The following is a 12786-nucleotide window of genomic DNA, read 5'->3' on the forward strand; positions in this document are numbered from 1 at the left end:
TCACCACTGTTTTAAGGTTGTTTGCTGAAAGGAAGGATTTAATTTTTATTAATGTTTCTAATGTGAATAAAACAAGTTTGTTCTACCTTTTTTACCTGGTTTTCAAAACGGAGTTCAGAGTCAAATTGGACACCCAGGTTCCTTGCAATGGGTGTCACGTTGGTTGCCAGGGGGCCTAAACTGTGTAACATTGATTGCGGCGTCACTTTGATTTGCTTCCCCTCGTTTGTTTCCCCAATCCCTTTTAAAATGCTCGAGTAGCCTTGCATAGTCTTGCCAGTTGCTACGAGTTGGACTAAAATATACCAAACAAATTTTTCAAAAGCAAAACTACTCCGCATCAAGAAGTTTATTAGGTAGGCCCTAAAAGTATGTCCTTGAGCGCAGGGGAATCATTTTGGGTTAAAACTGAATCCGGTTTTATAGTTCTGGCAAATTGTAGTCCTTTGAGGACTAGAACATGATGTGTTGTGGTTTCCACTCCAGACCGGTTACAACCCCGAAAAGTGAAGTTATCCCAGGCTAGGCCTGGTTGTCAGGTGGGTGGTGACCCAGCTGAAGTTAGCCACACCCACAGTGTTGGGTGAATGGTAAAAGGGGAGGGGATGAGTTTATGATGTCATTTAATCTGTGTTTTCGACTGGGTCTTTTGACTAAGAGGCTTTCGGCTTCCAGGAAGTAAACGCAAAAACACGTGGAAGACAAATCTGCACATTATAAATCCACCTGTATTAGAATAATGTTAACTTCATAGACATATACGAAACAAAAAAGTACCCCAAGAACCCCAAGAATCAAAACATACGACTCAACAAAGATAAATGACTGACATTTACGGCCACCACAATTTGATGGATTCAGACCAGGAATAAACAGTGGTACCCCTGACACAGTCACTCTGGTTGACGGATCATCCAAGGGTGAGACTTGTACAAACACATGGTTTGTAAACACTTTCCACCAGCTGCACTGACTACTGCTACGTATTTAAAAAAGAAAGAAAGAAAAACACCACCGCTTTATTCATCTGGGAAGCATGAGAGAGATTGTCTTTTCCAATGCTGCTCTCAAGCAGCCAACAAAACCTCTTCTACTGTTATATCCGGATCTGTAACAACAAAACCTCTTCTACTGTTATACCCGGATCTGTAACAACACAACCTCTTCTACTGTTATACCCGGATCTGTAACAACACAACCTCTTCTACTGTTATACCCGGATCTGTAACAACAAAACCTCTTCTACTGTTATACCCGGATCTGTAACAACAAAACCTCTTCTACTGTTATACCCGGATCTGTAACAACACAACCTCTTCTACTGTTATACGTGGATCTGTAACAACAAAACCTCTTCTACTGTTATACCCGGATCTGTAACAACACAACCTCTTCTACTGTTATACCCGGATCTGTAACAACAAAACCTCTTCTACTGTTATACCCGGATCTGTAACAACACAACCTCTTCTACTGTTATACCCGGATCTGTAACAACAAAACCTCTTCTACTGTTATACCCGGATCTGTAACAACACAACCTCTTCTACTGTTATACCCGGATCTGTAACAACACAACCTCTTCTACTGTTATACCCGGATCTGTAACAACACAACCTCTTCTACTGTTATACCCGGATCTGTAACAACAAAACCTCTTCTACTGTTATACCCGGATCTGTAACAACACAACCTCTTCTACTGTTATACCCGGATCTGTAACAACACAACCTCTTCTACTGTTATACCCGGATCTGTAACAACAAAACCTCTTCTACTGTTATACCCGGATCTGTAACAACACAACCTCTTCTACTGTTATACCCGGATCTGTAACAACAAAACCTCTTCTACTGTTATACCCAGATCTGTAACAACACAACCTCTTCTACTGTTATACCCGGATCTGTAACAACAAAACCTCTTCTACTGTTATACCCGGATCTGTAACAACAAAACCTCTTCTACTGTTATACCCGGATCTGTAACAACAAAACCTCTTCTACTGTTATACCCGGATCTGTAACAACAAAACCTCTTCTACTGTTATACCCGGATCTGTAACAACAAAACCTCTTCTACTGTTATACCCGGATCTGTAACAACACAACCTCTTCTACTGTTATACCCGGATCTGTAACAACACAACCTCTTCTACTGTTATACCCGGATCTGTAACAACAAAACCTCTTCTACTGTTATACGCGGATCTGTAACAACAAAACCTCTTCTACTGTTATACCCAGATCTGTAACAACAAAACCTCTTCTACTGTTATACCCAGATCTGTAACAACAAAACCTCTTCTACTGTTATACGCGGATCTGTAACAACAAAACCTCTTCTACTGTTATACCCGGATCTGTAACAACAAAACCTCTTCTACTGTTATACCCGGATCTGTAACAACAAAACCTCTTCTACTGTTATACCCGGATCTGTAACAACAAAACCTCTTCTACTGTTATACCCGGATCTGTAACAACAAAACCTCTTCTACTGTTATACCCGGATCTGTAACAACACAACCTCTTCTACTGTTATACCCGGATCTGTAACAACACAACCTCTTCTACTGTTATACCCGGATCTGTAACAACAAAACCTCTTCTACTGTTATACCCGGATCTGTAACAACAAAACCTCTTCTACTGTTATACCCGGATCTGTAACAACAAAACCTCTTCTACTGTTATACCCGGATCTGTAACAACACAACCTCTTCTACTGTTATACCCGGATCTGTAACAACACAACCTCTTCTACTGTTATACCCGGATCTGTAACAACAAAACCTCTTCTACTGTTATACGCGGATCTGTAACAACAAAACCTCTTCTACTGTTATACCCAGATCTGTAACAACAAAACCTCTTCTACTGTTATACCCAGATCTGTAACAACAAAACCTCTTCTACTGTTATACGCGGATCTGTAACAACAAAACCTCTTCTACTGTTATACCCGGATCTGTAACAACAAAACCTCTTCTACTGTTATACCCGGATCTGTAACAACACAACCTCTTCTACTGTTATACCCGGATCTGTAACAACACAACCTCTTCTACTGTTATACCCAGATCTGTAACAACAAAACCTCTTCTACTGTTATACCCGGATCTGTAACAACAAAACCTCTTCTACTGTTATACCCGGATCTGTAACAACACAACCTCTTCTACTGTTATACCCGGATCTGTAACAACACAACCTCTTCTACTGTTATACCCGGATCTGTAACAACACAACCTCTTCTACTGTTATACCCGGATCTGTAACAACAAAACCTCTTCTACTGTTATACCCGGATCTGTAACAACACAACCTCTTCTACTGTTATACCCGGATCTGTAACAACACAACCTCTTCTACTGTTATACCCGGATCTGTAACAACAAAACCTCTTCTACTGTTATACCCGGATCTGTAACAACACAACCTCTTCTACTGTTATACCCGGATCTGTAACAACAAAACCTCTTCTACTGTTATACCCAGATCTGTAACAACACAACCTCTTCTACTGTTATACCCGGATCTGTAACAACAAAACCTCTTCTACTGTTATACCCGGATCTGTAACAACAAAACCTCTTCTACTGTTATACCCGGATCTGTAACAACAAAACCTCTTCTACTGTTATACCCGGATCTGTAACAACAAAACCTCTTCTACTGTTATACCCGGATCTGTAACAACAAAACCTCTTCTACTGTTATACCCGGATCTGTAACAACACAACCTCTTCTACTGTTATACCCGGATCTGTAACAACACAACCTCTTCTACTGTTATACCCGGATCTGTAACAACAAAACCTCTTCTACTGTTATACGCGGATCTGTAACAACAAAACCTCTTCTACTGTTATACCCAGATCTGTAACAACAAAACCTCTTCTACTGTTATACCCAGATCTGTAACAACAAAACCTCTTCTACTGTTATACGCGGATCTGTAACAACAAAACCTCTTCTACTGTTATACCCGGATCTGTAACAACAAAACCTCTTCTACTGTTATACCCGGATCTGTAACAACACAACCTCTTCTACTGTTATACCCGGATCTGTAACAACACAACCTCTTCTACTGTTATACCCAGATCTGTAACAACAAAACCTCTTCTACTGTTATACCCGGATCTGTAACAACAAAACCTCTTCTACTGTTATACCCAGATCTGTAACAACACAACCTCTTCTACTGTTATACCCGGATCTGTAACAACAAAACCTCTTCTACTGTTATAACCGGATCTGTAACAACACAACCTCTTCTACTGTTATACCCGGATCTGTAACAACACAACCTCTTCTACTGTTATACCCGGATCTGTAACAACACAACCTCTTCTACTGTTATACCCGGATCTGTAACAACAAAACCTCTTCTACTGTTATACCCGGATCTGTAACAACACAACCTCTTCTACTGTTATACCCGGATCTGTAACAACACAACCTCTTCTACTGTTATACCCGGATCTGTAACAACACAACCTCTTCTACTGTTATACCCGGATCTGTAACAACACAACCTCTTCTACTGTTATACCCGGATCTGTAACAACAAAACCTCTTCTACTGTTATACCCGGATCTGTAACAACAAAACCTCTTCTACTGTTATACCCAGATCTGTAACAACAAAACCTCTTCTACTGTTATACCCAGATCTGTAACAACAAAACCTCTTCTACTGTTATACCCGGATCTGTAACAACACAACCTCTTCTACTGTTATACCCGGATCTGTAACAACACAACCTCTTCTACTGTTATACCCGGATCTGTAACAACAAAACCTCTTCTACTGTTATACCCGGATCTGTAACAACAAAACCTCTTCTACTGTTATACCCGGATCTGTAACAACACAACCTCTTCTACTGTTATACCCGGATCTGTAACAACAAAACCTCCTCTACTGTTATACCCGGATCTGTAACAACACAACCTCTTCTACTGTTATACCCGGATCTGTAACAACACAACCTCTTCTACTGTTATACCCGGATCTGTAACAACAAAACCTCTTCTACTGTTATACCCAGATCTGTAACAACAAAACCTCTTCTACTGTTATACCCAGATCTGTAACAACACAACCTCTTCTACTGTTATACCCGGATCTGTAACAACAAAACCTCTTCTACTGTTATACCCAGATCTGTAACAACACAACCTCTTCTACTGTTATACCCGGATCTGTAACAACAAAACCTCTTCTACTGTTATACCCAGATCTGTAACAACAAAACCTCTTCTACTGTTATATCCGGATCTGTAACAACACAACCTCTTCTACTGTTATACGCGGATCTGTAACAACACAACCTCTTCTACTGTTATACCCGGATCTGTAACAACAAAACCTCTTCTACTGTTATACGCGGATCTGTAACAACAAAACCTCTTCTACTGTTATACCCGGATCTGTAACAACACAACCTCTTCTACTGTTATACCCGGATCTGTAACAACAAAACCTCTTCTACTGTTATACCCAGATCTGTAACAACACAACCTCTTCTACTGTTATACCCGGATCTGTAACAACAAAACCTCTTCTACTGTTATACCCGGATCTGTAACAACAAAACCTCTTCTACTGTTATACCCGGATCTGTAACAACAAAACCTCTTCTACTGTTATACCCGGATCTGTAACAACAAAACCTCTTCTACTGTTATACCCGGATCTGTAACAACAAAACCTCTTCTACTGTTATACCCGGATCTGTAACAACACAACCTCTTCTACTGTTATACCCGGATCTGTAACAACACAACCTCTTCTACTGTTATACCCGGATCTGTAACAACAAAACCTCTTCTACTGTTATACGCGGATCTGTAACAACAAAACCTCTTCTACTGTTATACCCAGATCTGTAACAACAAAACCTCTTCTACTGTTATACCCGGATCTGTAACAACAAAACCTCTTCTACTGTTATACCCGGATCTGTAACAACACAACCTCTTCTACTGTTATACCCGGATCTGTAACAACACAACCTCTTCTACTGTTATACCCGGATCTGTAACAACAAAACCTCTTCTACTGTTATACCCAGATCTGTAACAACAAAACCTCTTCTACTGTTATACCCAGATCTGTAACAACACAACCTCTTCTACTGTTATACCCGGATCTGTAACAACACAACCTCTTCTACTGTTATACCCGGATCTGTAACAACAAAACCTCTTCTACTGTTATACCCGGATCTGTAACAACACAACCTCTTCTACTGTTATACCCGGATCTGTAACAACACAACCTCTTCTACTGTTATACCCGGATCTGTAACAACACAACCTCTTCTACTGTTATACCCGGATCTGTAACAACAAAACCTCTTCTACTGTTATACCCGGATCTGTAACAACAAAACCTCTTCTACTGTTATACCCAGATCTGTAACAACAAAACCTCTTCTACTGTTATACCCAGATCTGTAACAACAAAACCTCTTCTACTGTTATATCCGGATCTGTAACAACACAACCTCTTCTACTGTTATACGCGGATCTGTAACAACACAACCTCTTCTACTGTTATACCCGGATCTGTAACAACACAACCTCTTCTACTGTTATACCCGGATCTGTAACAACACAACCTCTTCTACTGTTATACCCGGATCTGTAACAACAAAACCTCTTCTACTGTTATACCCGGATCTGTAACAACACAACCTCTTCTACTGTTATACCCGGATCTGTAACAACAAAACCTCTTCTACTGTTATACCCAGATCTGTAACAACAAAACCTCTTCTACTGTTATACCCGGATCTGTAACAACACAACCTCTTCTACTGTTATACCCGGATCTGTAACAACAAAACCTCCTCTACTGTTATACCCGGATCTGTAACAACACAACCTCTTCTACTGTTATACCCGGATCTGTAACAACACAACCTCTTCTACTGTTATACCCGGATCTGTAACAACAAAACCTCTTCTACTGTTATACCCGGATCTGTAACAACACAACCTCTTCTACTGTTATACCCGGATCTGTAACAACACAACCTCTTCTACTGTTGATTCCAACGTTCACAGTAATTCAATTCAGTCTAGTATAATCTATTTGAATAGATCACTCCAATGTGTGCAGTAATTACATTCAAGTGACATCTCCGCGATGCTCAATATTGTACTGTAGGCCTATACACTCACGTATCCATTATTGTCTCCACATGTTCATAAATCAATCACAAAAGTAATCCAATAACTCCTCAGGATAGTCCATAATCTAGGAAATAATCTGACAGAAGCAGCAACAAAAATAGAAATCTCACTGGTATAATGACTCATTGATAGATATTCCTTTGCTTCATCTTCTCCAGTCATTGTGTCATGCAGTTATATATTATATTCAACAAATAGGCCTATAGGCCAAGTGAAATAAATCGCTTGGCATAAACTATGGTCTAACATAGTCCGACTTCACAAATAATTAGTATCAAAAATAAATAATGGTCATAATGTTTAATAGCATTTTTGGAATTCTTCTTTTTCTTCTTTTTTTAAAGAGGTGGTGCCATGATCCCCCCCCCCCATAAAACATGATTATCAGGTATTGTGATTATACTAGGAGGAAGATTTTTTCCAAAAAAGTATACAGAAAGAGTTAAAATTGGGTTTTTATGTGGCTACACCCCCAGTTCATTAACACATTGGCCGCCATTTTAACATTGACTGTATGGCTCTCCTGCCATTTTGTTTAATAAAAAAAATTATATATTTTTTTTATATTGACATTTTTCCTAAATTCTGTATTTTTTTGACAATGTCATACAGTACCTGAAATGAAACAGGACAACCTCTAGTCTCACCAAAAAATAAAATAAATAAATAAAAACCTTTTTTTTCTATAGTTGCAGCCATCTCAAAATAGCCATTTTTGACCAAAATCCAGCTATAATTGAAAAAATCACACCCGTGTGAAGTGGAGCTGTGTGTGTGTGTGTGTGTGTGTGTGTGTGTGTGTGTGTGTGTGTGTGTGTGTGTGTGTGTGTAGATCATGTGTACCGATTTTTGTGACATTTGAAGAAAATATGTAGGAAAAGGAGCAAAAAGTGTGTTTTGGAGAAAATTCAAGATGGCGGAAAATCTATCCTGGCGCAAATGGGCGTGGCCTATATGGGGAGATGCGTCTTGACCCAAGGAATCCAGGGAAAAAAGAATTTTAATTTTCCGATCTACGGTTCAAGAGTTACGGGGCAAAACGTAAAGTGGGCCGTTATAACGCCACCATGAGGCCGAGTGATGTAATTATTTTTCGATTCATTCTTAAAATCATTATGAATCTCCTCTCCGAGGTTTGAAACTGTAGCTCCTATGGTTTACGAGAGAAAAATACTTGAAAGTGATTTCTTGCATTGTCCCATTATAAGTCAATGGGGACAATTAAGCGTCGTTTTTTGCCGATTACGTCGGCATGGTAAGGCGGATCGGAACGAAAGGTAATAGAACACCATTCCCGGCCGAGCCGCACATTTTGATGTATATATTGCGCGAGTGGCGTAAATGGTGCGGCACTAGTTACGCGCCGAAGTCAGGCTACATACACACAGACACACACACAGACAGACACACACACAGACAGACCCACACAGCCACGTATAGGGAGCTGCACACAGCTCCAAAAACTGGAGATATTGACCTTTTTGTGATCGATCGCTTTTCAAGTGGATAACTCACTTGATATTTGTCTTTATGGCTTCAGGCATTATCAGATAAGTGTACTAATGTAATTATGTAATAGGATTTCTTTTTTTTTTTTTTTGAATTTTCTGTTTAGAAAAATGCAGAGAAACATATTTTTATTGGCTATGTCTGACCATACACTCAGCAATTTCACATACTATATTGCAGTATTTATGTGAGTATATATGTGAGCCCCCACTTGGGGGCGCTTTCTCTCTGTCTCTATGTGTCTGCTGTTGGTCTGATGGTTTTTGATCTGTACAGGTGCACACACACAAATAGACATCAAAGGGGGCATGAGTCTTTTTTCTAACATGTCCTAGAATGTGAAATAGCAGATCTACAAGCTCTACAAGCTCAACACATCGCTCTGTGACACATTGAGAGCTTGTAGAGCTTGTAGATCTGCTATTTTCACATTCTAGGACATGTTAGAAAAATGTCTCCCCCTGCCCCTAAAAAAATCCTCTGCACTGCCCTGCTAAACAGCTCTGCTCAGTCTGCTGCGTCTTTGCTAACGAGGCTTATCGACATTAGTTGATCACTTGCTTTTTGGGGGGAGCGGTTGGTCCACGGACCACCACCACCTGGTTCCCTGAGAAGTGTTGGCTGGAGACCAGGTTAGTGAGAGGACGGACCCCCTTCCAGGGACCACTTCACTTGTCTCTGACACAACTGGATCGTGTCGTGTGAACTTTATGTAATCGGGCGGTTTTATTGATTGATTTTACAACGTTGTGTAAGAGTTGATTATCGTGTTCCCACTGCTCTGCGGAGCGAAGCGTTGGGCCCGCGGACCCCCTATTGGTTCCGTTAGAAAGGCGACCAGGGACCCCCCCTTTTGCAAAGGACCGCCTGGCGCCAATGGCCTGCTTGGCTGCTTGTGGACTAACATACCATTACAAAACAAAATATTATAGCCTGGATATATGGATTATAAACCTTGGTGTGGATTCTAATCAACCATCAGCATTCTCAGGTATGTTTTAGAAGCATTTATATGGCGAATTGGCGATAATTTTTTTGTGTCTTGAGAGAGAGAGAGAGAGAGAGAGAGAGAGAGGCAGATCTCTGATTTATGGGACTGTGTGCTGATCAGGGGGACCACTGAAACAGAAATACAGTGGTCCGTGGACCAGCCAGCTAAGAGATGTGCACACACACACACACACACACACACACACACACACACACACACACACACACACACACACACACACACACACACACACACACACACAGCTGTTCTAACACTTTTTTTCTTCTCTCTTTTTTTCCGGCTGCCAGCCTTGTGTGCTCCAATGCGTCACTTTGCCAGTTCACTGTGCGTTATGGGGAGATTTATACATTTGTATTGCAATTTATACATTATTACAGTCTTTTTTTCAAACACACTTACTTTGATGTGTGATATTTTTGGTTCCCTTTATGACAGAAGGCTCAAACTTTTTCACGGGCTGGGGAAGAGTGTAATTAAACATTACATTATATAAAAGCAAATTCTCTGGACTATCGGGCCTGGCGGGGAACGACATTGGGATTTTCTCGGGACTATCGGGGGAGACGGGGAATGAGTTAAGGATGCATGGATGGCATGGTGGGTGGTGACCCAGCTGATATAGCCACACCCCACAGTGTTGGGTGAATGGTAAATAGGGGAGGAGTTGATACTGTGACATACTTAGTATCTGTGTTTTTTAACTGACACTTTTCACCACAAGGTGGCAGCCTCCAAGATAAAACAAACAAATACTAAGAGAATACATAATTTCTAAAAAACACACTCACCAGGGGGTCTAATGAAGTACTTTCAACCTCCTAGACACATGAAAAACAGAAAAAGTACAAAACTATGGCACCACCTCTTTAAATACCGAAAGTTGTCATGACGATGCGCAGTCTGTATATTTTTATAAGGCTATTTGATGTATAATGAAGGAGTCCTTTAATGGAAATGGCCGGCTTTCCCAAAGCCTTTTGAGAGCCTTCGTAGCTCATACATGGTTCTAGAGGCCCATCATAGCAGCAAACCCTTTTTTCTGAAAGCCTACAAAGGATCCTGTTAATCAAGGATTTCACGAAACAGGTTTTCTTCTTAGACAGGGGAGAGCACTTACCTGACTTTCGCCAGATGGTGGCAGCATTGCTTATGCATTGCTTTACCATCTGGGTTCACTTGCGGAGGAGGGGTTCCCTTCGGAATGTCCCTGGCCGGACCAATCAGCGGCAGCTATGGGCGGGCTCTGAGCGGCTCTGAGCCAATAGAGTCTGATTGCAGACCACGTGGAAACCCAGGAGGCGGATTCTGGGTGCAACGTCATGCAGACAGGCCAATATGAGTCGTTGGAGTTGGCACGGCCATATCCAATCACCTGCTTTAGAATTTTAAAAAATGGCCCGCCCTTACATCGGTTGTGCTGGACCGAGTCCAGATGGTAGAAGCAAAGCGTTATGCAGGCATACGCAATGCTGCAAACCATCTGGCGAAAGTCAGGTTAGGAGAGCACACCTTACAACTGCTCTAAAAGTATATCTAATTCAAGTATGGCAGTGTTCAAACCTACTATACATTTTCTTTTACTATAGAGCATACATTGGCAACTGGCGGCCCGGGGGCCACATCCGGCCCCCACCTTCACTTAATGCGGCCCGCAGGTTAATACCGGAATACATATTTATTTTTGATTTCAGCTGTTACAATTACAAACATGACCTGCTTTAATTCTTTCAGTCTATATTAGTAGCTTAATGACTAGTATAATAGTATTAAAATGTATTTTTTTTATGTCCAATGTAGGTTTGGGTTAGGATTTGTATTTAGGTTCATAAAGTTAACATGAGTATATAACTAAATGCATTTACTTTGAAATTAAATCAAAATGTAACATTTCAGGATTCCAATGAAAAAATAACAGAAAATAATTCAGGATTCCAATTCAAAACAAGCAAAAATAGCCGATCTACAAGCTCAAAACGCATCGCAACGCAATGCGTTTTGAGCTTGTAGATCTGCTATTTTTTGCTTCTTTTCTAGGAGATACTAGAATGACAAAGTAGGACGTAGCAATATGCAATGTGGCCCTCTGGAGTGAAGGTGGAAATATAGTCATCAAAGTTGCCCACCCCTGCTATAGAGCGTATGCGCATGCATAAAGCGAGTGGTAAATCGAGTGGCAAATTGAGTGGCAAAGTGAGTTCCAAAGTGAGTTTAACGTTGTTTAACATCGTTTAATGCAATCAGATAGGACTTTTCTGTTGTATGTGGGCTGTCAAGTTCTGGGTATGATGATGATGTCACACGCATACCCTCTAGAGTGCATAAACCCGACCTTTATAAAATGCTACTCTCACAATGATCCAGTCGTCTTAAAAATATTAAACATATGCAAAGTGAATTAATGTTAGATATGAATATGATGCTGAACGACAAACATGTTTGTCTAATTTAGAAGTCACTCGACAACGAATGAAATAGACACACTTAAAGCTTCATTTCCACAAAGAGAAAAACACTATTCTTACCTGGTCCTGAAGAACGAGAAAACAACCAGGAGAAACCAAAGCCAGAGTTAATGTCAGACAAAGTTCCACCGAACAAACAAACTCACACAGGCTCTGTGTACACACACATACACAAACTGAGAGAGAGAGAGAGAGAGAGTGGGGGGGGGGACACACTCATTTGAAATGTTTATTTATGACCACACGAATAAAAGTACAAGGATGCCTCGTACAAAGGTCATAAACACTGACAGTGCAGTCAGACAAAGAAAGAACAGACAGTTACAAAGAGCCTAAACTGCAGAACATCGTTACATACAGTATATTGACGTAGGCCTATATACTTGTCAGACACAGCGGACATAAATCATGGGTAAAGGAAACAACGCCTCCTCCAAATTGAGCGGCTTCCTGTAATGGCTGACACTGAGCAATACCTTGCTAACCGTTTTTGTAAGCCCCTCACAACCAACTTGTGCACATGCCCTAGGCTGCCAAAGATAAAAACTAAACGTTTACATCTGTAGCCTAGCTGTGAGATGGTCTGCTCTAGC

The 12786-nt window shown here is 40.8% G+C and overlaps 1 protein-coding gene across 4 annotated transcripts in view; it reads right to left on the bottom strand.

The window, feature by feature from the left end:
• LOC308283744 (snaclec CHH-B subunit beta-like) overlaps positions 1-11653 on the bottom strand; it is a 37141-nt gene extending 25488 nt beyond the window's left edge. For 2 of the 4 annotated variants that reach the window (XM_080724219.1, XM_080724217.1), the window contains exon 1: positions 10849-11653. In XM_080724219.1, coding sequence (XP_080580345.1) covers positions 10849-10875 — 27 coding nt within the window. In that variant the 5' untranslated portion in view covers positions 10876-11653. The remainder of the gene's footprint in view (positions 1-10848) is intronic. The other 2 variants (XM_080724218.1, XM_080724221.1) reach the window with 1 other exon arrangement.
• Between the last annotated feature and the right edge of the window lie 1133 nt (positions 11654-12786).

Source organism: Nannobrachium achirus (assembly GCF_963921795.1).
Source record: "Nannobrachium achirus genome assembly, chromosome: 4".
NCBI classification, from domain to species: domain Eukaryota; kingdom Metazoa; phylum Chordata; class Actinopteri; order Myctophiformes; family Myctophidae; genus Nannobrachium; species Nannobrachium achirus.